General features: G+C 40.9%; 3 protein-coding genes across 6 annotated transcripts; all 3 read right to left on the bottom strand.

Moving 5' to 3' along the window:
- Positions 1-397: 397 nt before the first annotated feature.
- On the bottom strand, positions 398-9,865 carry LOC103538114 (tubulin alpha-8 chain). 3 transcript variants are annotated; one of them, XM_030445926.1, is made up of 5 exons: positions 9,815-9,865; positions 5,129-5,351; positions 4,278-4,426; positions 3,056-3,736; positions 398-2,222 (listed from the first exon to the last, which is right to left on the bottom strand). In XM_030445926.1, the coding sequence occupies exons 1-5, from the start codon at positions 9,815-9,817 to the stop codon at positions 1,935-1,937; spliced, it is 1,344 nt and encodes a 447-aa protein (XP_030301786.1). In that variant the 5' UTR covers positions 9,818-9,865; the 3' UTR covers positions 398-1,934. The 3 variants fall into 3 exon arrangements, with proteins under 3 accessions (XP_030301786.1, XP_008502660.1, XP_030301796.1); XM_008504438.2 differs by lacking the exon at positions 9,815-9,865 and adding an exon at positions 9,270-9,467; XM_030445936.1 differs by lacking the exon at positions 9,815-9,865 and adding an exon at positions 6,399-6,421.
- Positions 398-25,693, bottom strand: LOC103538126 (tubulin alpha-4 chain). Of its 2 annotated transcripts, XM_030445911.1 has the most exons (10): positions 25,303-25,693; positions 23,717-23,857; positions 23,045-23,358; positions 22,210-22,356; positions 18,168-21,602; positions 16,712-16,925; positions 16,058-16,206; positions 14,968-15,648; positions 13,966-14,227; positions 398-1,960 (listed from the first exon to the last, which is right to left on the bottom strand). In XM_030445911.1, exons 5-10 carry the CDS (start codon positions 18,336-18,338, stop codon positions 1,935-1,937), a joined length of 1,503 nt encoding a protein of 500 aa, XP_030301771.1. In that variant the 5' UTR covers positions 18,339-21,602; positions 22,210-22,356; positions 23,045-23,358; positions 23,717-23,857; positions 25,303-25,693; the 3' UTR covers positions 398-1,934. The 2 variants fall into 2 exon arrangements, with proteins under 2 accessions (XP_030301771.1, XP_030301763.1); XM_030445903.1 differs by lacking the exon at positions 398-1,960 and having other exon boundaries at positions 13,932-14,227.
- PEX26 (peroxisomal biogenesis factor 26) lies at positions 21,499-25,469 on the bottom strand. Its single transcript, XM_030448734.1, has 4 exons — positions 25,303-25,469; positions 23,045-23,358; positions 22,210-22,356; positions 21,499-21,602 (listed from the first exon to the last, which is right to left on the bottom strand). The coding sequence occupies exons 1-4, from the start codon at positions 25,467-25,469 to the stop codon at positions 21,499-21,501; spliced, it is 732 nt and encodes a 243-aa protein (XP_030304594.1).
- Positions 25,694-25,840: the final 147 nt, after the last annotated feature.

Below are 25,840 nucleotides of genomic sequence, written 5' to 3'. Positions count from 1 at the left end.
ACTCCACACCCAGTGTTTTAGAATGCATAAAGTACTCCACACTGGACCAGTAACTTCCACTTATTCATTGCATTTCTTTCACCAGTTCTTCAAAGACCACAGCAAGCAATTCATCTGTCATTTTTTGTCATGTTTTTGATCTTAATTTGGCCCCTGTTTCTCCTTTCTCAGTGGAATAGCAGGGTCCCTTATTGGGATGACTGCATGCATTTGTTTCGTGCATGAAAATTCCTGTTTCTGGTTTTGGTCCCAGTTCAGGATGAAACTGTGAGGGAAACCATGTGGGAGTCTGAATCCCACTAGACTGAGTAGTACTTATTCATGTTGCTTCATTTTAGGTACATAATTCAATATATCTCGCATAGGGAAGTTTTCCTCAAAAGATACAATTCTGGCATTCCGTAACATAGTTTAGTAATTTATTCATCTGGTTAATTAAATGCATATAATGCATACAGAGTATACAAGTTCGATGTGATGTTGAAGTATGAAATGAAACTGCCAATATAAATAGAAATCTCTACATGAAAAAGATCACAGAATGGTTGCTGATGGAAGGGACCTCTAGAGGTCATCTGGAGGGCCACCTAGAGCCAGTTGCCAGGGACTATATCCAGGTGACTTTTGTGAGTCTTCACAAACTCCCTGAGCAAGGGACAGTAGACAATATCCATTGCTCTCTCCCGATATTTATCAGGCCAATTGTTTAATCATAGAAAATTATCAAGTTGGTAAAAAACAACTTCTCCTTCATTAATCCCTTCTGAGGACAACTGATGATTTTCTTCTTGATCATGTATCTGGAAATGGTTTCCAGGACTAGCTGCTCCATCACCTTCCCAGGGATTGAGATGAGGCCGACCAGCCTGTAGTTCCCTGGGTCCTCTTTCTTGCACTTTTTTAAGATAGGAGTGACATTTGCTTTCCTCCAGCCTTTGGGTACTTGACCAAGTCAGCATGATCTACAAAAGATTATCAAGAGTGGCCTTGCAATGACAACTGCCAGCGGCCTCAGCACGCATGCTTGTCTCCTATCAGGAATGTAGACCTGGGCCTAGCAAGTTCTGAATCCTGTAAATCTGAGATCTTCAATCATTACTTTGAGTTATCTTTGAGTGAACATTCAAATGCCTGTACTGCAGACTCACTCTCACATGGTGCACTAAATAAAAATTGACATGGGTGGCAAAGTAGTCTGCTAGATAAAGCAAAGGCTGTTTCTTGCAGAGGAAGAACAATCTAGGTAAGTAAGGAATACTGAATGTTTCTAATGAGACAGTTATCTCGTTGAAACAGTTTCACAGAGACATGGAAAAGGAATTCTTATGCCTGCTGCAGCTGTACGCAATCTAATAGGATGCTTGTTTTCACAATACAGTTGTTTAGCCCCAAATGTGGAAAAATTGCATTGCTTTAATATTTCTCCTGTGTGTTTGCTTTTATAGGGGTGGTATTTCAGAAGAGTGAAATGTTCCTTTTGGATCAATCAGCTGAAGATCAATGAAGGGATAATAAAGCACAGAGCAGAGGCACAATTTTTCCATTGTCACTATTTGTTGACATGCCAGTAAGCAAAAGGTGAAGGTATGTAAGATTTGAACTTTGAAAACTCTACTGACTCAATATGCTCCATTATAAGCTTGCATATATTGAATCATAGTGGGTGTACTATGTATATTAGAGCTTGAAGAGGCTTACATGAAATATACAAGAAAGAAGACCAAGACTTTCTGCATTGCAGGGAGTGGTAGGGCATTACTACAGCTGATCATATCTTATAGGACAATTTGTCTGTGATTTTGGGAACAAAAGATATCTCTATATGACCTCTCCTAAATATATAGCATAGAAAGGGGTGGCCTATTGGTAGACACATGCAATGAAGTGTTACAGAGAAAATTCTGTGCTCAGAAGAAACAAAGTGCATTTCAAAATTACTCCCCATTATATTCTTCTTCAAATGAGTCAGTTCCCACTTCTTCATAGTCCTTTTCCAGGGCGGCCAGGTCCTCTCGGGCCTCTGCAAATTCTCCCTCCTCCATGCCTTCACCCACATACCAGTGCACAAAAGCTCTCTTGGCATACATCAGGTCAAACTTGTGATCAAGCCTTGCCCAGGCCTCTGCAATGGCTGTGGTGTTGCTCAGCATGCAGACTGCTCGCTGAACCTGGGCTAGGTCTCCACCAGGAACTACTGTAGGAGGTTGATAGTTGATCCCAACCTGGAAACAGGAGTATGAGAGAAGGTTGTAAAAAGGCAAGAACAGAAAGAAGGCAATCAAAGAGCTGAAAAAAAAGTGAGTAAAGTTACAGATAATGAGGTAGAGTATGCCTCTTCAGAAACTGCAAGATGGCAAATGCCATTAAAATCAACGTCAGAAACAGTATGATATTTCTTCATTTTAATGTATGTATTATTCATATGTTTAATGTACTCTGTTAACTTTGTAGCTTTCTTAATAGCTACTCAATACTGAACACAGAGTTTCACCAAGATACTCTGTAGAAACTAATACAGAAAGTTAGTTCCCAGTTAAGAGTTTTTACTCTAAACCAGCTATTTGTATGGCAGATGTTTTTCCACTGCTAATGTCTGTATTATTGTTGAAATTATGTTTCCCAACACTACTATGTAGCCAGTGGAGAAAGGCAATGTTATATTTCTGGATGAGGGTGTTATCATTCACTAAGATCGGCATTTCCTTTATTAATTGTATTGGATTTTATATTTCCTTAGTTTTAGGTGATGCTTCAGAGGGAACACTTACTGTTTGTTTTTTTTAAATATTCAGGTCTGAAATTAATGCTTCTTAGATTTTAACTCATAAACACTTCACGTTACCTCTTATGTAGGTACTAGGAGTCTGTGTCAACGGGTCGTCCAAAGGAGAAAGGGTATATTTATACATACACATGTGTCTTACGTTCCTTTGTCTCAGAAGTGGAAAACATGCAGTGACAGACTGCTTAATTTTTAAATACCATTTTAAATACTTTACATACCAGTTTCCCCTTCAAACATTAAAGAGAGGCTGCTTATGCCAGCCCCACTCACCTTGAAGCCTGTTGGACACCAGTCAACAAACTGGATATTTCTCTTAGTCTTGATGGCAGCAATTGCTACATTGACATCTTTGGGAACTACATCACCACGATAGAGCATGCAGCAGGCCATGTACTTCCCATGCCTTGGGTCACACTTCACCATCTGGTTGTTGGGCTCAAAGCAGGAGTTGGTGATTTCAGCCACTGAGAGCTGCTCATGATAGGCTCTGTCAGAGGAGATGATGGGGGAGTAAGTTACTAAGGGGAAGTGGATGCGTGGGTAGGGCACCAGGTTGGTCTGGAACTCCATCAGATCCACATTAAGGGCACCGTCAAAGCGCAGTGAGGCAGTGATGGAGGAGACGATCTGGCTGATGAGGCGGTTGAGGTTGGTGTAAGTGGGGCGCTCAATGTCCAGGTTTCTGCGGCAGATATCATAGATGGCCTCATTATCCACCATGAAGGCACAATCTGAGTGTTCCAGGGTGGTGTGTGTGGTCAGGATGGAATTGTAGGGCTCCACCACAGCAGTGGAGACCTGAGGAGCTGGGTAGATGGCAAACTCCAGTTTGGACTTCTTTCCATAATCCACAGAGAGGCGTTCCATCAATAAGGAGGTAAAGCCAGAGCCAGTGCCCCCACCAAAGCTGTGGAAGATCAGGAATCCTTGCAGCCCAGAACAGGCATCAGTCTAGAAAGCAAAAGAGAAGGTGAAAGGATAGGGGCTGAAGAGGAAAGGCTTTTCATGTGCTGAGTGAGCTTATTTTGAGCTGAAGCAGAGAGCAGTTATCAGCAAGATATGGCAAAGATTTCATGTCAAGTACTGGTGCTAATCCTATCCTTTACTTCCTTCACTGGCTAAACTTAGAAAAGTTTGACTCTTATCTGTGGAGCTTCTATCTCTGAACTTCACGCTTCTTTTAGTTAGTCTAGCTGAAACTAGCAAAGTAGAACTGCTGAATTTACCCTTCTATAGCAGTATTGCTGCTCCAGGGCTATGCTAATGAAGAGTTACATATTCAGAACTAGTTTTTAAGACTATCTGAAGTATATATATACACGTGGTAAGATAACTACTGGGCTTTTCTCCATTGGACTGGTAATGACGCCTTTAGGGTAATGTCTTGAGGTTTCTTTTCTGACTGATTAGTATCATCTATAGTTAAGAAGCTATGTGTTCTGCACGTCTTCTGCAGAATCCAAACTGCTGTTTCAAAACTACTGGGACTTACCAGCTTACGGACACGATCAAGCACAATATCAATGCTTTCTTTGCCAATGGTGTAGTGGCCACGGGCATAGTTATTAGCTGCATCTTCTTTTCCAGTGATCAGCTGTTCTGGATGAAAAAGTTCCCGGAAGGTGCCAGCCCGAACTTCATCTGAACATGAAAGAGAATTTGTTAGAAGCTATATGGCTGTGCACGAGTGCTCAAAACTTCTGTTTGTTGTGGGCACTGATGCAATCTTAAACTCACAGGAGGTCATGACATCAAAAACCTGATGCTGACCAAGAAGGGAAAACTGTTTCCTTAGCATTTTTAAATTGTTTCATTCTGCTGTTTTCTGGTGCTGGTTTATATCCAGCCACAGATATTATCTTGTCATGAACTTGTCAGTTGTACAGCCTTGTACCGACGAGAAGTCACCACAAGAACAGTGTGAAGTAAATCAGTTTTCCTCAGGTGCCCCAGTTGTTAGAAATCCTTCTGTTCCTGGGGGGGGAAGTTGACACTTCCCATTTTGAATCCAAGCCAGAGACAAGCATAATTCACATGGCAAAATGTCACAAGAAACAAACCCAAAAGTTAAATGTTTTTGCAAAAAGAAGTCATACAAACCATGTGTGCTAGCTACTAAACTGCTGAGGAGCCTGATGCCCTGATGTTTATAGTACCTATGGAGATAATTGAGTTTTGGCAGAATCTGGCATTCTGTGTCACAAGACGATTAATTTAATGCTGCCTAGTGCTAGATCAAGATACAAAAAGTGTGCTCCTTTTATCAGTGGAGACTGGTGAGACTATGGTGATATTAGGAAGAGTAAGCTCTTTTCCATTTTCCAGGTCGATTTCTCTACTGACCTACTACAGTTGGTTCCAAGTCCACCATTACAGCTCGAGGCACATGCTTCCCAGTGACTGTTTCATTGAAAAATGTGGTGAAAGAGTCATCATTGTTAAGTTTGTTGTGCAGATCCTTGAAGGTGCCATCTGGCTGAATGCCGTGCTCTAGGCAGAAGAGTTCCCAGCATGCATTTCCTATCTGAACTCCAGCCTGGCCAACATGAATAGAGATGCACTCACGCTAAGAGGAGAGAACAGAGACAGGGTCAGAATAAACAGCCCACGTTAGTCCTCCTTATTCCTAATGGCTACTTTTTCCCAGTGTATTGCTTTCCCGAGAAATGGTGAATTGTCACGGTTAGCATTTCACTTCACTATTTGACCCCATGACCACAATGAGACAGTACATATACACACAAGATATTGGAACAGTTCTTTAAGAAAACTGGGACCTTTGCACTGTAATATATGGGTGCATGAAAACAGACAGGCAAAAAAAATTATTTCAGTTAACAGAAACCTCACTCTTCCTCCCATAGAGTGGCTCTGCTGAAAAGTACATCACTGTTGAGTTTATTTTTATTCCTGGATGGAACCTGACACAGCCATGTAACCGCAACCTTATGTAACCCAAGACAGGTGATGCCTTTTGGTCCTTTAACCCTCTGACAGAAGGCTAGAGTGGAAACTTGGAAGATCTGCTTTAAGCAATATTCACCCTGGGAAGTTATTTCAGATTCTGTCAGTGAAAACAAATGTTCCTTCAAGCTCCTGAGCAGCTACAAATTTGACATTGTAGGTCCACTGCATATTCAGGCAATGTTATTGGAATATAGTGTGTTTACTTGTGTAATTTTTGAGCATAGTTCTTGTAGTAGCCAGGGACTTCAGTATAAGAAAACCAGCATATATAACACCAGGCTAAAATAGACAGGTGCCAATTACTCAAAACTCCTTTACAGCTGGAGAACAGGAGCACAAAAGACCTAGTGTTGGATTTCTTAAGCTCAGATAAAGAATTATTAAAAAGATACTTGTGAGTTAGTCCAGAAGATTACCACACGGTGCATAGCGAAAAGCAGTTTTGTAAGGACAGAGTGGTTTCAGATGTAGAGTTTTCAGCTTCAGTCTCTGCTTTGGAACAATTGTAATTATAGTCTTCTGAGCTCCATCTTTGTGATCTCAATGGTTGTCCTGCTTTGGGCACTGTTAAACCGTTACAATGGTCATGTCTATACTAGAGAGTAAAAAAGATAGTTCATAGCAGTGAACACTGTCCTGTGATTACCTGTGCTGACTGATACACACTCTCTGGCACAGTTTTGTCTTATGCAAGTTCATACTTCTCCAGAAAAAGCTGGCATCATTCAGAATACAACTCATTGTCAAGAATGGCTTCCAGTGAGTAGCTCACTAACCTTTGGAGACAAAACGAGAATTCAGATGCTTAAATACACAGCAGGCCATGCTACCTGGCTTCTACCTGGCTTCAAGGCCACAGAATGCTCCTCATTCATTTTTGTTTTGTAATATCTCATTTCAAGATGTCAAATAACTTAATAATTGAATTAAATTTGGCCAGGTTCTTTTTCTTCTCCTTTTCCTTTTTCTTTTTCTCTTTTTCTTTTTCTTTTTCTTTTTCTTCTTCTTTTTCTTTTCCTTTTTCTTTTTCTTTTTCTTTTTCTTTTCCTTTTTCTTTTTCTTTTTCTTTTCCTTTTCCTTTTCCTTTTCCTTTTTCTTTTTCTTTTTCTTTTTCTTCTTCTTTTTCTTTTTCTTTTTCTTTTTCTTCTTCTTTCTCTTTTCCTTTTCCTTTTTCTTTTCTTTTTCTTATTCTTCTTCTTTTTCTTTTTCTTTTTCCTTTTCCTTTTTCTTTTTCTTTTCCTTTTTCTTTCTTTTCCTTTTCTTTTTCTTTTCTTTTTTCTTTTTTCTTTTTCTTTTTCTTTTTCTTTTTCTTTTCTTTTTCTTTTCTTTTCTTTTTCTTTTTCTTTTTCTTTTCTTTCTCTTTTTCCTTTTTCTTTTCCTTTTTCTTTTCCTTTTTCTGTATCTTTTTCTGTATCTTTTTCTTTCTCTCTCTTTTTTTTTCTTTTTCCCAGTTCTACACCTGCTTTACCTGCAGAATCATCCTGTGTCCTGTGAGTAAAATGCTTCTAACCAGAAAAATAAATCCTCAGGCAGAATGTGTGACCAGCACCACCTCTGGAGCAGTGTTTTCTTCACAGCTGACATGTATTTCCATTTTAGAAACACTACTGAAGGTATTTTTTTAAGAAACAAGTGGAATTTTAGAAATCACCATTGCTCCAGTTAGTTATACCCAGAAGTTCAAATGAATATGGAAAGCCAATTTAAACATTTCTTTCTATTACATATATTATTTCTATTCAGTACTCATTTGTAAGTTGCTGACTCTGCAAATGCACATGCAGCAGTGTGTGTAACAAGCTCTCAAGTGTACTTGCACAACCCTCCTTTTCTCACTAGACCTGTGCAAAACTATCCGAGTTATTTTACTGACAATATGCTGCAATGGAGTTGCAATCTGAAGGATTACTCAGGAGATACTGAAGGCATTTTTGGGCTCAGAGAATTCAATTAACACTGATTTTTCTCAGGACAGGCTCCTGCTTTTCTTTTAAATCCTGGTGTAAATCTAGTAAGCCTGGCAGCAAGGAAACTTTTTAAAAAAATGTCTTTTTCCTTTTAAATACAGCAATGAGGACAGATTACTTTTTAAAACATTATCTTTTAGAGTGGAACTACAATTAGAAGTCAAGCAACACTTGGAATCTAAAAAGATGCTTCACTCTGTTCCTCAGATCAGTAGAGGAATTGGTCTGTTTTTTCACAGATGGAATTAGGGAATGTTGGCTTAGAAAGTTAATATTTTAAAGCTTAGTATAGGATTATAGCTGAAAACTGCAGAACCAGTTCCTTTCCTTTTAGACTGATCTTTCAGCTGTGATGATTTGACACAGTATCTCCACACTGTCTTTTGAGCCAGGACTCTGGCTGCAGCTCTCGCCTTCAATTCCCATCTTTTCCTACCCAGCATTAATTTGGAAATACTCTTCAAGAAAAGAAGGAAATAACAAAAATATTTCTAATTTTGCATGGTAAACAGCTTTAAAATAGGAAGACTTTTAATAGGGAAGAGAGTGGGTGTCTCTGAAGTCACAGGCAGAGTAAATTGATCTCTACATGGTATTTAAATTTGGGGCTTACTCCAAACTCGTGTTTTACATCCTACCATTAATGTACCAGGACCTATCTTACAAACTGTAGTCCTGACCTTTTGTTTACCCAGAGACAGTGGAAAGGGACAGGTTGTTTGTGACACTAAACCTGGGGCACCCTTGATTCTATTAAAAAAAACCAAACAGAATACTGGCTAAGTATTTACTGCACAAAGGCAGACTTTAGGCTTGCAGATATTCCCAGCTATTCCTGAAACACTGTTCCTCACTACCATAAGTGAGCTCACGGGGAGCTTGTGGAAATATTTATCTTGCCTGCAAAATGAACACTCTCATTTTGGACCAGCTGTACTGGTAGAAAATAGCAGTTTTATGCATCAAAGTAAGACTTGTTACTAAGCATAAATTGGATTAAAAGTTGAAACGACTTTTTCACACTCTTAAGAGGTTTTGAGAAATTCCTACCAATTTGTAATAAACCCCCAAATCTTAAAAATGAAGGGTATTTCTTTACTTAAACACACATGTATAAAAATATGCACTCCAGAAACACACAGGTATACACCATGTAGCTATGTACGGTACAGCCACAGGGGCTGTGTTAATTTAAAGCAAAGAGGTAACTAACTTTTTTTGGTTTATTTCTAAAAAAAAAATATTATCTCGTACAAAATGTGTGTTGAGAAAATATACTAACAACAGAGAGTACTAAAAACCTAAGACTCCAGAACTGTCTTATAAGTCTACTGATTAGAGACCCTTTAAAGAAAACACTGATTCTCCATGCCCTGCAGCTCCAGTGAGGTTTTCTGACATTCATTTCCCATCTTCTTCCGTGGTAAGTGGTGCATGAGATCAGGGTTTTGTTGCACAAACAACTGATAACAACAGCAAATCCCTCTGCCTTCCCCCACCCACAATCTCCCCTGTCACCTTAAGACTGGTATTCCCACATACCCCCTTACCATGGTGTCTCCAGTGATGTTTCCTTCCCTTTGGGATCAGCTGTGGCAAATCTTTGCAGGAGCCTGGCTCTGGGCTGCAGGGTGAGAGGCAGCCTGGGCTCAGCACCCAGCACCTGCTGCTGAGCTTCAGTGTCAGGGTGGAGTGGGGAACAAGTCACAGGCTCAGCACTTCTGCCCGCGGCATCACTGCCTCCTGCCCTCCCCACCACCCCACATATGCAAATTTATCCAGACAGACAGGGCTCAGATATGCCCCAGATTTCAAATTTAGTCCTGCCTGGTTTGGCATGCTTTTTAAGTCTGAGTGGGGCTGTGTAACATGCCACACATTATTCTTTCTAGCACTTGAGTATTATCCATATATATCACCTCTAAGACACATCCCAGTTCCCTGTTCTGCCAGTACATACACATCTAGATGAAAATCACTCCTAAATTCCAATACACCAAGAGGGTGTAAAAAGCCAATGAATGATAAAGAGGGAGGTAGAAGAAAATAAAATAAAATAAAACAAAATAGGGGACTGGAAAGTAAATATAGTTACCATTCTGAAGTGTTCTCTACCAGGGCTCTTAAATGCTGGCCTGACTTCTTTCTGTCCTTACTCCAGCTGCCTCTCTGTTCATGTTTCAATTTACTTCAATAGCTTCTCTTTCTGTGTAGTCATCTGGGCTGTCAGCAGTATGGGGCAGTATTCAGTGCAGAGTCAAACCCATCTCTGCAGACACAGAAAGAAATCTGATTCTTACTGCAAGACCTAGCTGGAGGCATTACACAAACATTCTCACACTAAATGAGGGCAGTTGCCTCCACCATTTTATTGTTTGCTGCTTCTGCACTAGCTCAGCATTGGACAGCAGCAGCTTCTTTCAGTGGAGAAATTCCCATGCTTGCAAAGCCTAGGCAACAAAGAGGAAGGTACACCTCATTGCTTGAATGTCAGTATTATGTAAACCTGGGCTTTAGAAAAATACTGTTTATTATGATATTGCATCAGTAGAAATCTAAATGAACAACTCCTATGTTTTAGGTTAGTCTACTTTGATATGATTATATTAATAGATTGTTCTGCCAATGTTGGCAGCTGTCTAAGGGCCTTCTTCTTTAACTAACACATACATTTTAACAGTGTGGAGTACTTCATATGTTTTTTATAAACTCATATTTAATATGGCATAATCTTCATTTTTCTGAACTTTACATAAGCCTGCAAATCACTATTTGATTTTGGCTGGAAAAAATGTACACATTTTTTACAGAGGAAAAATATTCATTATACTTTCTATCAGATGTTTTCTTTAAAATGAGACCCACATTTCTCCAGAAAACCATGCTATCATTGCTTTGAGGATGAGGAATAGGTTGTTCTAGTGTTATTCTTCCAATATAGCATAGTAACATTCCAGCCAAGCTCCAGCATGCCAGGCAACCTGAAATGTTAAAGCTGATGTGGAGCTCTGTGCAGAGAGTCGCCTCAGGAAACTGTCTCACAGCAAATTTAGAGGGACACCTGAATGCCCAGCATGGGACTGTGCTTCCAGGGATGGGTGAGTTCTGCTGACTCCAAAGTCAGCCTCCACACTCCACGTCATAGAGACATGACGCAACGTTTTTCCTAGACCTGGAATCTTGGAAAGAAAGTCATCTTGCTCGATGCTGGCATTCAACCTGTGTGGGCAGATGGTGAGCATGTAGGGCCACCTCTCTGTTCTTCCTGGAACAGGCTTGATATGTGCCCTGCATGGGTGGAGGGTCTGGTCAACACCAGCCCACTTCATCTTTTACCTTGTAACACTGGTAGATGATGAGGAAACGTAAATAGGGCTGATTGTAAAAAAGCTCAGCAGTGGAGTCCTGAGGTATGAATTTGGCATAAGAACTACAGTGGCTTTGGTTGTGCTGTCAGAGTGCTTGTGAATAGCCCGTGCTTCTTGGGGCGACGTGGGGTCTGCATGCAGCTGGTATGGTGTGGGTATGCTCAAAGGACTACTCGTGCACATGGATGGGTGCCATGCCACAGGTGCACTCCAGAGCAATTGCAACATAGCAGTGGATTTGTGAGGTAGTATCTCCAATTGCTTATGATTCTATCAATATCAGCCTTCTAGAGGGATTTAAAAACACAAAAACCTGTAACACGGCCACACAAAACCTAAAGCCTTTTTCTCTATGTAAAAATAGAAACACCCCCCAAAATAATATTTTTTTAGTAACATAGAGTTTAGAAGTACTGTCCACCAGATCTTAGGCCAAGAGAACCACCAAGTCCTGATATCTGTAAGTTCTCTTCTAACTAAAGATCAAAATATGTCAATAGGCAAATAAAGGACAGTTGACTTATCTCCTCTACTAGATAAATACATCAATCCCTACAGATTTGCTAAGTGACTTGCCAATAGTGCCAGAATTGTGGATTATTCTAGAAGAGTAATGTGCAATTTTATAATCTCACAAAACTCCTAAGAAGTTCTTCAGTGACCATACAAAAAACACTTCGTTTAATTTTCTGTTTGAAAGTCTGCACATTTTCCACACATTACTGTACTTCTTAAGGTTCAGCGATTGAAGACATAAATGCTTCCCTGTGTACCCTGTAGAACTCCATTCTGGCATTCTGTTGCCACCTACTGGGAGGATTGACAGCATTTCCTTTCAATCATTTCTGAAATTAGCCTCAAGTCTTGTATTTCAGTGTCCACATTTCAGTCATTATCCCTGAAAGACAACTACGCTATGTATTTTTGAAGTTACTTTTAAATAAAAATTAATTACATCTTAGGATACAGTTTCAAAATAGTTATTTCCTTTTTTCCTAAGAATTGTCATATACAAAATTTCTATGTATGTGTTAAAATTGTGGAATTAGATCTGGACTTGCAGAATTATCTTCCCTAATATAGCAAGTTCAGAACTATAGTCACTAATATAAAGACTAGAAATTGAGTTTGCAGACAAAAAGCCAAATTGCATCAATGAAGCTTGTTGATGTGCCTGCCTTTGTTTATGAACTTTTAGCAATCCTAATACAAACTGAGCTACCATAAAGGAAACAATGTTCCTCGACAGTATGGATGAAACATAATGCATTTCTGTAGCCCTGCTGTAGTTGTATGTGTTAAGTATGTGTTTCAGTGAAAACATGGATTTAAAAAAAAAAAAAAAAAAAAGAAGAAATCCATTTTTGAAAGAGCTGTAATAAATCCAGTACTAAAATAATAGTGGTATATATTTGATCTCTCCTCCGTTTTGTCCAAGGTGTCTCTTCATCAGTGCTAAGGGAAACTTTCCAGGTAACCATGAGCTCATAAGCAACTCAGGCACACACAGTAAGGTCAGCACAACATGCTTGTCTTGCTCCAGCCAGCGTTCAGGCACAGGGCTGCTCGACAGGTACATCCAAAAGGACACCATTTTCTTCACCTTCTGTTATCTTCATCACACATATCACCTTTTCACCACTATTCTTCTGCTAACTTTACAATTTGATAATTTCAGCTTTAGTTAGTACCCCTAGTAAGCCAACATCCCCTTCACTTTCTGTTGATAACTTAAATCCCAGGCGAGGGAGTACCCCTGACTCCTTTTTTACTCTGTGTAATGCCTGGCATCTTCTCCTGCTCATTAGTTTAGACACAGGGTAGGATTTGCCAGCCACTTTTCCTATTCCCTTGTCTGCAACATCCAACAGTTTCACTTGTTATTCCACCAGTGTAAACTCAGGCCATGGCTGTCCACCTGCCTGCCTACCTTAACAGTTCTAAAACCCTTAAACAATGAAAGTATACAAAAGTATACCTTATGAAGACTTAACCTGTGAAGTCATAGCTGGTGTTCACAGACATCCTACCTGTAACTAACACACTTTGTTTGTCATTCTTATTTATTGTAATTGCCAGCAAGTCTGATGGACATGGTAATGCTTCTGTCTTGCATGCCACAAGCTGGTTGTTTTAAGGCCCTTGTCTCAATCATAGATGTTGTTGATTTAGGAGTTACCACAGAAGTGTCAGCATACTTGCACCTCCAGACCAATCCTATTATAACTGTTACACAGTCCCTGCACAAGCGTGGCATGCTCTTAAGTCCTGCTAAAGCTAAGAGTACCCAAATTTTGTCCTTGCTCATGGCAGCTAGCAAAATCACACCTTCTACTCACCCTGCACTGTGCATTCTGTAGAAGCAAGGGCATCAGGACAAGCTGTATGTTCTTGGCACCAAGAGAGTTCTCACTGTGGCTTGCAGCTTTGAAACATTGTTTTCAATTAGCATGATATAAAGAATGAGCACCATGGGTAACTTCTACATATGTAGTGTCTGTAGCATTACCTGGGGCATTTTGAAGCAGGACTTCCTCAAATATAATCCTAAAGCCACATGACTGTATCTCTCTATTGAATAAATTATAGTATAAATGACAGAGATACTTTTAGGATATATTAGACAAAAATCTGAAGCCTGTCACCCTCTAAGGCAAATGGACTAATGATTAGCTGGTCATATATTGTTCATTTAATGCCTAGTGATCTCAGAGTGAAGAATTCATCCTGTTTATAATCTACTATGATGGCAATGGACTAGTGGAGTGCAAGCTAAGCAGAAATACAGACGTGAAAAAAAGAAGACATCAAAACACGCTAATGCACAGGAAAGGGCAGTATGAATTTTAATATTCTTCTCCTTCATTTTCTTCTTCAAATGAGTCAGTTCCCACTTCTTCATAGTCCTTTTCCAGGGCGGCCAGGTCCTCTCGGGCCTCTGCAAATTCTCCCTCCTCCATGCCTTCACCCACATACCAGTGCACAAAAGCTCTCTTGGCATACATCAGGTCAAACTTGCGATCAAGCCTTGCCCAGGCACCTACAATGGCTGTGGTGTTGCTCAGCATGCAGACTGCTCGCTGAACTTGGGCTAGGTCTCCTCCTGGTGTAACTGCAGGAGGTTGATAGTTGATCCCAACCTGCAAGTAACAATAGAAAAGACAAATGAATAACAAGCATTATGAGAAAAGGGACAAAATTAAACAGGATAAGAAAATTGTAAAACCAATGGTGGAAGGAGGAAAACAGGCAAGGAAAAATCCAGAGCACATCAGTGTAAAGTCTAATGTAATTCAAGCTATTTTTTTTGTGCACAAGTCAATTCCTTACCAACACCCAAGGAAAAGAGGGGGAAAAGAAGAGGGGGGTACACTAACTAGAGCTGGACTCCAAGTGAATGAAAACCTATAAAAATGTCACTCTGCATGGAAAAATTTGGGACCATAAAAAAAAAACTTCTCCTTGCAGAGATGTCATAGAAATGTTTCATTCCCAGGACTACTACTAGTAACTCTTACTTTTTTGTTTGGTTGGTTTGCTTTTTTTGATATCATGAATGACACTCTCAAATGTCTCATTGTCTTCAAAGTATAAGCCTTACCTTGATCTTTTTTTTTAAATCCAATTTCTTTAAGTGTACAGTCCTATAGGCTGACATTCTTCTGTTACTGAATATAGAAATACAATATACGTTTCCATTTATTTAAATATTTAGAAGTCCATGTCAATGGGTTGTCCAAAGGAGAACCCACATCTCTCTCATGTTCCTTTGTCTCAGAAGTGGGAAAGATGAAAAACTTAAAACTGTAGATACCAGTTTTCCACTAGACTGAGCTTGCCCTTTGAATAATAAAGAGAAATACACGCCAGCCCTATTCACCTTGAAGCCTGTTGGACACCAGTCAACAAACTGGATATTTCTCTTAGTCTTGATGGCAGCAATTGCTTCATTGACATCTTTGGGAACTACATCACCACGATAGAGCATGCAGCAGGCCATGTACTTCCCATGCCTTGGGTCACACTTCACCATCTGGTTGTTGGGCTCAAAGCAGGAGTTGGTGATTTCAGCCACTGAGAGCTGCTCATGATAGGCTCTGTCAGAGGAGATGATGGGGGAGTAAGTTACTAAGGGGAAGTGGATGCGTGGGTAGGGCACCAGGTTGGTCTGGAACTCCATCAGATCCACATTAAGGGCACCATCAAAGCGCAGTGAGGCAGTGATGGAGGAGACGATCTGGCTGATGAGGCGGTTGAGGTTGGTGTAAGTGGGGCGCTTGATGTCCAGGTTTCGGTGACAAATATCATAGATGGCCTCATTATCCACCATGAAGGTGCAGTCCGAGTGTTCCAGGGTGGCATGTGTGGTCAGGATGGAATTGTAGGGCTCCACCACAGCAGTGGAGACCTGAGGAGCTGGGTAGATGGCAAACTCCAGTTTGGACTTCTTTCCATAATCCACAGAGAGGCGTTCCATCAATAAGGAGGTAAAGCCAGAGCCAGTGCCCCCACCAAAGCTGTGGAAGATCAGGAATCCTTGCAGCCCAGCACAGGCATCAGCCTGAAAGCAACAAGAGTAGCGAAAAAGTTAATTAACATGTCTTTAAATTATACTGTCATATAGAGATGGCAGGACCCATGCCTAGGGCATAGCACAGAAGCCAGCAATTTTCTCAGAAAATTCACATTGTCTGTTTTCCCCTCTAAACCTCAAGGTAGAGTAACAGTACAATAATGCTATAGCAACATTTGAGGTTTTCCATTTAAGTCTTCCATTCATATGAAAATTAAGATGGGATGTCCAGGCCCTGCATTTCTCTGTTCTGAGACAATGACCACAATAGTATAAAGCAAAATGTGAGCCACCATATGAAAAAAAAATCCCAAAAGAAAGAAAAACAAACCCTTGTGTGTTGTTTATTAACTCTCCCACCACCCTAAGGTCTTGCTTCCAAACTAATAGTACATACCAGCTTGCGGATACAATCTAGTGCTATGTCAACTTTGTCTTTGCCAACGGAGTAGTGACCACGTGCATAATTATTTGCTGCATCTTCCTTCCCAGTGATCAGCTGTTCTGGATGGAAAAGCTGCCGGTAGGTGCCAGTCTGCACTTCATCTGAACGAGAGAAAAAAGGTGGAAGCTGGGAAGAGATAATTCACTAAGTCTGATAATGTTTGCAAGAGAAATGGAGTTGGTAGAAAATGCTATGCAAGATCTGTATGTTGAAAAAGAGAGTACAGAGTTGAGGAGTATCACTTGAGATGTTCTCAGTTTTAAAAATAAAAGAACAGGGACTCTGCTCCAAGCGTAATTTGCTGTATTATACAAATAAACTAATTTATCAAATGAGGGCTGTGCCATGCTGTGCTAAAATTTCAGCTCTATCAGAACCTTCAGGGGAAAGTGTGGGAAAAGGATATTTACAAGAGTAAAACAGTGATTTCTCTTGAAAAGCTTCTGTTGCCTGATTCTTCATGCTCTGCTTTTACATCTGAATGTCAGGCAAAGGAAAAATATCACCACAAAAAAAGACCAAAGAGGAATCTTTTTAAGAAAGACAAATTGTAAAGATTTAAGAAAGATAAATGGACAAATTTTCCAAAATTAGCTCTATACTGACCTATTACAGTTTGCTCCAAGTCCACCATTACAGCCCGAGGCACGTATTTGCTAGAGCTTATCTCTTCAAAGAACGTGGCAAAAGAGTCGTCATTGCTGGGTTGGTCAATGAGGCTGCCATTTGGCTGAATGCCATGCTCCAGACAGAATAGTTCCCAGCACGCATTGCCAATTTGAACTCCAGCTTGGCCAACGTGAACCAAGATGCACTCACGCTGCAAGAGGAGGACAAGGAAAATGGTGAGAAGAACCAGTGAATATCCTAAGAGTCTATAAGCTGATTTTACCTGAAACCCGAAATCAACCAATTATTACAAAATTTTCCAAGAGAGTGAAATTAAATGGAAAATATTCCAGCACTTACTTTCAAATAGGAAGAAAAGTATTTTGCTCTGTGTAGGAATAGCAATAATCACAACAACTAGAGATGTGGAGTCATACCTATCACATGATGTACAGTACACAGGATCTATTTGTAAGTGCACATCAGTCCATACAGATAGAAAAACTGTGTACAGGTACACAAAATAAACAGCAGTAGGTCCCAGCTAGGGAATATGAGCCAACTCCAATTATCCAGGACAAGACACAGCAATGCTACCCTATTGATATATAAAGCATGGAGAATAAACTATCTTCTCCTCTTACAACCTTCTGTTGAATATGTATGCTGGACAGGTGAAAAACAGGTTTGTAGAAATTAAAGGAGGTAGAATTAAAGTGCCTTTAGTACTTCAATTTCAACCACTGATTGTTTCAGCCCATTCTCTGGGTACCTTTAATTACATTTTACATGGGAAAAGTTAACTTGATACTCAAGAGCACCCTTTACATGTTAGGCTAATCTCCTGAGAAATCCTGATACATACACTTCTTGTAATCATGCTGTTCAGTCAAGAACCAGTTTCTAAAGTGTTTATTAATGTGTTGTGCACCTAGTTTAATAACAGAAATCTGAAACACAAAATACACTATCGTATTTTAGAAGGGAAAAAATGTGTCTCCTTCCATAGATTGTTATGCAGAGTTCCAAACTCTGTGAATCTAAAGGGTTCTCTCTCAAAAAAAAAAAATCCCTTGGTATATTTGAATACTAATCTTTTTGCAGATTTCCATCCAGTCTTACAGAGCACCTAGGGAAATGTCCACATACCTTTGCTCTTAAATTTTAATCCTCTCAAGAATATAGGAAAAGGCCATTAAACCAGTGTTAAGCATATTGTATTCCAAGTACATTCAAAGCAGCTTGTATCCAAAAAGAAAAAATAATTTATGAAGAAGCTAATACAATAGTTTGTACACTGTGAGAAACGCTTGTTGCCCCCAAACTGAACAACAACAAAAAAAGCCAGTACAACCTTCCCACCTTCACTCAAATCTTGATCAGAGTCGTGGGAAACAGAAGACCAAATCCATTGCTCATTATCTCATTAATAAAAATCTGATTCTTTTCTTACCATGGCTTTTTCTGCGTTGGTTCCTTCCTCGGCTGTTAGGAGCACTGTTTCCCTTGCTGTACAAGCAGCCTGGCACAAGGTGGCAGAGCACCCAGACCTTACTGGCAGGGATCCCACAGCATCCAAGTATAGGCAGTGGAGGTCATAATGTCTCTCAGGAAGCAGTCCCATTCCATCCACTCACCTGTGACATCAGCATCTTGCTATCACAGGACTCAGCCCCAGTGTGTTCTTATGCAAGTTTTCACAGTTAATTCTCCAAGTGAGACCTTGTGTAGGGGGATTGTTGTTTTTAAAACAAAATAATTACAACTGGTGTTAGTAACCAGAATGTTAACACATACAGACTATCTTCCCAAATAACTGCTTCTCTTCCTTAGAAGTCCTAATAACTGGTGAATATGATACTGATACCTGACTTAAACAGTTATTAAACATTTCAGAATTTCTTTGTTTAAGCTTTCAAAAGGTGGCACAGTTCTTAAATGGCATCTTTCTGACAAAGGTGGCTGTAGACAGATGGAAGACATGGAGTTGATTTGCCAAAGTTCCATTGATTGAAATCAGATAGCGAACAGGTTGAACTGCAAGTAATTCCACTTGACTATTTGGTCATCTGTGGACAAGGTACATGGAATTATCTTCTTGTCTCCTGGTTCTAAGACACCAAACCTCATCTTTCTGCCAGCCAATCCTCATCTTTCTGACCTCTGTTCATCTGATTAGAAACATCTGTTCTATAGCATTTCAGCTTCCTGGGCCAGTACAAGGATTTTTTTGTTTGTTTGTTTATAGCAAGAAGATTACAAACCAAAAAAGCAGACTATAATTTGCTCTTGTATCTGGAGTTACTAGCAGAAAGTTCATGCACATGTGTTGCACGCACACACACATCCTATCTGTCTCAGTACAATCCCCATGGCTATGCCTTTTCACTCCATGATAGAATGAGAGTGCAGAATAAAACACAGCTAAAGATAAATACTGGGTACTTTATTCTTGGTAGCATTGGTCTTGGCCATCTCAAGGTACATAGAGATACATTTTTAAATAAGTAAAATGCTGGATCTTTCACGGAAAGTAAGTATGACTCCCTGAATTCCTATAAAAATGCAGTCTTATAGCCTACAAACATCATCAAATTCACACCGAACAACTCCGAAATATACCTGTACAAGGAGAACATGTAATGAAACATTTCTGGAAATCCCTTGAGAACTGTGAAGCATCAATACTTTAGATGCAAAAGTTTTTATATACTTAATCACCACATGAATAAGCAACTCTACAAAGACATAAATCAGTAGTAATTTTATTGTGAAAATTAAATATTGCCATATTAGTATTAATTGCAAAAAAACTCCTGACCACTTGTTTCTAACTTCTTGCCCTTTCATGATGAATTAAATACAACACATACAAAATCAGTAGCACAAAAAAAAAAAGTGAAGGTTACCAACCTACACTTAAAATCAAGTTAAATGTTGAAGTCCTGGTAAATAGGTGGCTATGACATTTTACAACATTCTTAACATAATGTATGGCCTGTCCAGACCACTGGTCCCAACTCCTAAAATGCAGCTCTGCCATTTAGCTAGAAGTGTAAATATAAAATCAGAGTGAAAAATTATTATCACATAATCAGTCAATTTGTTAGGAATTTGACCTGACTTTAAAAGTGAAGTTTGCTATTTCATTAACTGGCTTACAAAGTACTTAAGCTGAGGATTTGCCAAGTATAGGGTCAGAAGACAGAATCTAGTCTTTTCCTGAAAGAGCACAACTCCATGTTTGATTCTGCCTTGTTTCCCATCCACTGCTGGTTGTAAAGCTGTAACTCTACTAATAGTTGAATTACAACAACTACCGAAAAATATCAAGAGCTGCTCTTCCCTGTGTTCACAGAGTATAGAAGAAATAGCACTTAAATAAGGTGAAGCATTTTGTGCTACCTATCCTCGTGTTAAATCCTAGCAGAGAAAAAAACTTTGGGGAGAGATATGGGATTATTTTGGGTTTTACTCTGAGACAACTAAGCAAGGTCATTACGGTATTCATTAATGACCTGCCTCAGTTTATCTGACATTAATATTGGAGTATTTCTCTACTGGAATAATCCAAGAAGAGTGCAGACATGGAAGTGTTTTCAAAGTGGCCAGTATACAACAAAGGTACAGGCTGCACATGGTTTAAGGGCACCAACAGGCTGCTATCCTTGTGAAGAAAACAAACAGCCACCACCTCCGCATATGGTGACTCTGCTAGAGAGAAAGTAACAACCTGAAGGTTGTTCATTTCAGAGGTTTAGTGTGTTAAGATAGGATTTACTGAACAAAACTGCTTTCCTCAACATTCTGTAGTTTGGACTGATGCCAGTCAGCCTGCATCCCTTTGGCACAGGTGCTGGGATGGCAGGTTACTTGTTTGCCTTGTCTTTACTTTTTAACTTGTCTCTCCAGTACATTTTAGTTTGCTCCAGTGGAAGGACTATTTAAGTAGCACAGTGCTCTCTCCTTTGGAATTTACCCTTTGTCAATTCATGGTCGGTAGATGGCTGGGAAAGAAATTAATGTTCTAGGCCAAACCTCCAATTTCTGCCCCATGTGGTCAGAAATGGGGTAAGTCTGGGGAGATTTTCTGCAAAGACACCAACATACTTGCCACAGTTCTGGACAAGGTTTGGGGATCTTAGAGAAGTATCTCACATTCCACAGAATTATTGCAGCTGGAATTATCTTTTGTTCTGAATGATAAAGCACAGCTAAATGGCACCCATACAAACTATGACTTCAGATATTCAGGATGGAGAGATAGGTGGATTCTAGACATACACGGTCTTTTTAACATCTATATAAACAAAGTAAGAGGTAAAAAAACAAAAAAAAACCAACCCCCCCCCCAAAAAAAAACCAAACCAAAAAAAGCAAACAACATCAACTTCAGTTGTTCAACTAGCCAGTAACATAGAATACAGTTTTATAAAAAAATCTATTTCCTTGCCACCAGCATGTCCTCTCAAGAACTATTATACATTAGGCAAACATGAAGTACTGTAATTCACAGTTAAGAAGTGCAGGTGCAGCACTTTGTGACCCACTACCTTGGCTTTCTGGCTTCAATAGGACTAAAATCATCAGGAATACTTGGCATGGTTTAAAAATTCATACACCACCACTACCTATCTGAAGAAAAAAAGTTGTCACCACACAGTTCACAGGTGTTCATCTCAGGACACTAATTTTAGCTGTCCTTGAAGAGCCTATTAACATCCTCAAGATAAGCTAACACTTTTACAACAGCAGAGAAGAACACATTCTTTGATGGAATACACCTAGTCTTGAATTGGAGGCCTGTGGATTGGTGAATATATGGCTGCCCAAGCCTGTCGGAAGAGCTGGACCAGTTTGTAAATGAGCGGCAATGATGTGGGAGAAGCTGCAGAGCAAAACAAAAAAAAGAGCTTGTAAAAGAGCTTTTAAAAGGTATAATTAAGATACACAAAACGGATACAGGAACAACTATCCCAACTAGGGTTAATCAAAACTTAGTTGTCTTATTTCCTTCTGTTCAGTTCAGTATTTGTGCGCTGCTCCCATTCCTAGGACACCTTCTTCAGTATTTTCCAAGGGCCTATTTGCGGAACAGCTACAGAGCACCTGCCACCCAGCCAGAGGGGGAACACTCATATTTTCCACACCCCAGCTGCCACCTCTAGACCATGGGACCAGCCCATTCCTCCATGACAGCAGCAGCCATCACTAGTGAAACACCAACATAAGCAGAACTAACACGAGTACCCTGTAGCTCTGGACAACTCTCCACTTTCCTGACAGGACAGCCCTACAAGGCACATACTCTTCCAGAAGATATGCATGTTGCATGTTGACTGAGTCAGAGGCTGAGTCTATGACAGCTTTTTGTGACCCTGTTTTTGTGTCTCCTAAAGACAAGACATTTACACAGACCAAATCTACCAACATCAACCATTTTCTTCTCTGTAATCATAATGAAATTTAGAAATTAGGATATCTTAATGCTGTACCTGGATCTAATCTCACCACCACCAGGTAAAGCAGAAAAGTAGCCAAGAGCATCTTTTTGTAAGGAAGTAAATAGAAGTGGCTTGACATGGACCTGAGTGCTCGACGTAGCAATGTCAACACAGTCAAGAGCTTTTGGGACAGAGCACCTAGAATACAAGAAGAAAAAGGCTGTTAGGGCAAAACAAAAAAATTTTAAAAAGTAGTCACATAGATACAGATAATAAGATAGAAAAGACCATTCTTAGATTGCATGAGAGTTGGGTTGGGTTTTTTTTTAATACTAGGGAACAGAAAAACAGTTTTGAAATACAATTTATTATAACTTTTTTTCAGGCATCTATTTTTAATATAAAAACACAGTAGTGCCAGATTCTCTCCTGGGATGTAACGTCAAGTGATTTACAGTTCCAGAGGAGAAGCAGTACTTTAAATGCCAGACATGCATTGTTCTACATGGGCTCAACTGTGAAGGGAGGCGAAACAGAGTACATAGAGCCAACAAAATGTACCATTAAAGGACTGCTGAGTGTTTTTAATTTCTCTTTTGTAATATGTTTTTTTAAATAAATGCATTTATTCCAACTTACTCTTGAACCTGGGAAATATTCTCATCTCTTTACATTTGCAGAGATTAAATATGTTTTATGATTGCCAGTAAATAGATCAGTAAGTCTTATATTTCTGTGCTACCCAACAGGACTTCTTCATGGCTGGTTTGTTGTTACAGTAATCTTTATACTAATAAAATATAGCAAGTATTAATGATGCAAAGGACCCAGTAACTTCAAATAAAATTATAAAAAAAGAAGCACAAACAACAAAGGGATTACCTACCCAAAACAGATTCTGTTGCTGCATCTTGGTGTTCTTCAGCATCTGAGTGCATCTTTTCCTCTTGAGTCCACTGACATCTGCTTTCATAAACAGTCCCAAGCAATGCTTGCTGCTGTTCACTGTCAAAAGCGTCACAGCCACATACAAGCTCTTCTGTCCCCTCAAACCGGCCCAGCGGAAGCAACACATGCAAGAGGTAGAGCTCCAGCAATGAGCCATATTCGGGGAGGCTCTTATTCGTTTCATCTCCAAGCCAGCTACTGCCAACCTCCAGCATCACCTGGGGCTCTCTCACTTTGCTGTATAACAGGATACTTAAACACAAGGGAAAAAAACTATTAGAGAACACTAACTCTTTGTGAAAGTCAAGATCACTGACATTTACTACCCATAAACAGCTATCAAGTATCAGGGTCTACACCTAAAGCACAGATTTCTGAGGTGGACAATAGGTGCAGCTATGTTATTGCCTCAGCATCACTCCTTTTGAACTTTATCACCACAAAGCAATCTGTAGGCATACTCCAGCTCACACAGGTCAAAACCAGACCTTCTCAGGTTACACTTTTATCCTCACAGCACACAAAATTAAAATATCACATATTTAAATCTGGATGGCTACTAAACTTGATTAATGGAAACCCTGTGTATCTGACAGACACAGACACTCACCACAGCTCCAGAACTTTTGGAGGCAGATGTTGAGGGACATGGTAATACTGTAGGACCCAAGACAGAACTTCTCTCCAGCGGTTCATCTCAGCCAGCGCCTGAATCCCCACAACACAAAGGGAGCATTTCACTTCTGCAGAACTGGTAATGGAGAGACACCTAAGTAAGTACTTCTTGCAACCACGTTCCCCCTTGCGTCCCTTCTAGTGAGTGGCAGCCCAGCCTAGTGTCCTGGTTTGGGCCAGGATAAAGGTGATTTTCTGTCTTGTACTTTTGCTTCTAGCTAAGTCTCTTTAAGTAGTTGCACTTGCTGAATTAACAGCAAGTTTCTCAGACAGTGTGTGCTTCTAGGATTGATAACACTTGATGTTTATAGTTACTGCTAGAGACTGGTATGCAGAGCCAAGGACACTGCTCAGCTCTGAGGAAAACATTTTACTGTCCAGGAGGATAAAGAGGTCCCACCTGAGCCCTCCTTTGGGGAGGAACAGACAAGATAGATGCCAGAATTGACCAAACAGAGTATTCCATCCCATATACGTCACACTCAGTATAAATTTGAGGCATCACGAGGGCCGAGCCAGATTTCCAGACTTCTGGATTTCCTGATTTCCCTTCTTCCCTTCCTTCACCCGGCATCCTGGAAGGATCCCATTCGTTCGTCTGCCTGTGGTCCTGATCCGTGCCAGCCCATATCTGTGTGTTCCTGCCTCCGGTTCCTGACTGCTGCCAACTCCAGGAGTCCAGCCTGGACTTTCCCAGGGCTGCCCTGCAGCCTCGGTGGTGACGTGAGAGTTATTGGGGGAGAGGGGGGAGGAATGTGGTTTCCATTTTCCTGTATATTTGTATATATTTAGTAATTTTTCCTATTTATCATTACTGTTCATTAAAGTTGTGTAGTTTAGTTTCCAACCCATAAGTCTCTCTCCCTTATTCTCTCTCCTTTCTTTATCAAGGAGGAGAGAGACATTAATAGAGAGCGTCTGTTATTCGGTTTAATTGCCGGGCCAGTGTTAAACCGTGACACCTAGGTACTCCATACAGTGCTCCAACAGCCCCTTCACCTCCTTTCCCTCTCCTTCTACACTTCGCCCCCAATAAAAATGCAAATTCGTCTCCAAGAATATGCAGAGTCCGCAGCTCTAGGAGGACACAGGGAAGGCTCTTAGGTCCACCTCACTGCCCTCAAACACCTGCAGATCCCTTAAGCACGGAAGAGGAAAATGTATATGTGTTGGTATCACATAGCAGCCAAAGACAAGCCAGGTTTTACACAGCTGCTAACTCGCTTTTTAGCAAAAAATTCTACCCTCCATTAATTTGGATAATTAAGAAAAAGCTAAGCAAAATCACAAGTACCACCGCTGGTATAGCCATTCATGCAGGTAACATTTATATCCAAGCTTAAGAGGCTCCTAATTCCTCTTTAAAAAAAAAAAATCCAGTTGATTAAACCCAAAAAGCCCTCTTTTAAAAACAAAAATAACCACCAACTGAGCAGACACTGCCTTCAGTCAGAACTGATGCCGAGGCCACTGCCCAGAGCCGGCCTATCCCCGCTCCGCACCCCCGACGCCCCCTCGCACCTCTCGGGGCTGGAGCCGGCCCCGGGGTCCAGGCTGTCGCATCCCGCCTCGCACTTCTCCACGGCGGCAGCGAAGTCTCGGTGCAGCACCAGCAGATCCACCGCCTCCTCTAGCAGCGAGGCCGCCTGGGCCGAAACCGCGGGCCAGGCCAGCGGCTCGTTCCTCATGGCGCCGGCGGCAGCGGGAGGGCTGCTGTTGCTGCTGCTGCTGCTCTCCCCGCCACCCACCACCCGCCGCCCACCTAGCTCCGGCTCCAGCGCCGCCACAGCTTCTCCGGAATTTGGGTTCGCTCTGCTCGGGCAGGGACTATCAGTCCCGGAAAGCCGTGACAGAACCTCCACACCACCGCCTCCCGTCAGTGGAAGAACCGCCCCAGCGGCCATCTTCTCCCCGCCCCGCGGCCTGGCGGGACGTGTAGTTTACAGGCGGCGGTGGAGGAGCGGCGGACAGCGGCTGCCGAAGCGAGGGAGTGGGCCGGGTCTTCGGCTTCTCTGTGGACCGTCCAGCCCGCTGCCGAGGCGGTGGCAGAACCGACTCT

The sequence above is a fragment of the Calypte anna genome, chromosome 1 (genome assembly GCF_003957555.1).
Source record: "Calypte anna isolate BGI_N300 chromosome 1, bCalAnn1_v1.p, whole genome shotgun sequence".
In the NCBI taxonomy this organism is placed as follows: domain Eukaryota; kingdom Metazoa; phylum Chordata; class Aves; order Apodiformes; family Trochilidae; genus Calypte; species Calypte anna.
The sequence above is the reverse complement of the archived record's forward strand: the minus strand, read 5'-3'. Positions and strand labels throughout refer to the sequence as shown.

What these genes read in the sequence shown, in the direction of transcription:
- LOC103538126 (XM_030445903.1), bottom strand. Translation starts at nt 18,338, where the DNA reads ATGGGACTGCTTCCTGAGAGACATTATGACCTCCACTGCCTATACTTG. An exon ending in CTTGGAGCAAACTGTAATAG is followed by an intron (nt 16,207 to 16,711) that starts GTCAGTATAGAG and finishes TCTCTCGTTCAG; the next exon opens with ATGAAGTGCAGACTGGCACC. An exon ending in TAGATTGTATCCGCAAGCTG is followed by an intron (nt 15,649 to 16,057) that starts GTATGTACTATT and finishes TGTTGCTTTCAG; the next exon opens with GCTGATGCCTGTGCTGGGCT.
- PEX26 (XM_030448734.1), bottom strand. Translation starts at nt 25,469, where the DNA reads ATGAGGAACGAGCCGCTGGCCTGGCCCGCGGTTTCGGCCCAGGCGGCC. An exon ending in GCCGGCTCCAGCCCCGAGAG is followed by an intron (nt 23,359 to 25,302) that starts GTGCGAGGGGGC and finishes CTTGTGTTTAAG; the next exon opens with TATCCTGTTATACAGCAAAG. An exon ending in AGCAACAGAATCTGTTTTGG is followed by an intron (nt 22,357 to 23,044) that starts GTAGGTAATCCC and finishes CTTGTATTCTAG; the next exon opens with GTGCTCTGTCCCAAAAGCTC.
- LOC103538114 (XM_030445926.1), bottom strand. An exon ending in TTGATCGTGTCCGTAAGCTG is followed by an intron (nt 3,737 to 4,277) that starts GTAAGTCCCAGT and finishes TTTGCTTTCTAG; the next exon opens with ACTGATGCCTGTTCTGGGCT. An exon ending in GGTGTCCAACAGGCTTCAAG is followed by an intron (nt 2,223 to 3,055) that starts GTGAGTGGGGCT and finishes TCCTGTTTCCAG; the next exon opens with GTTGGGATCAACTATCAACC.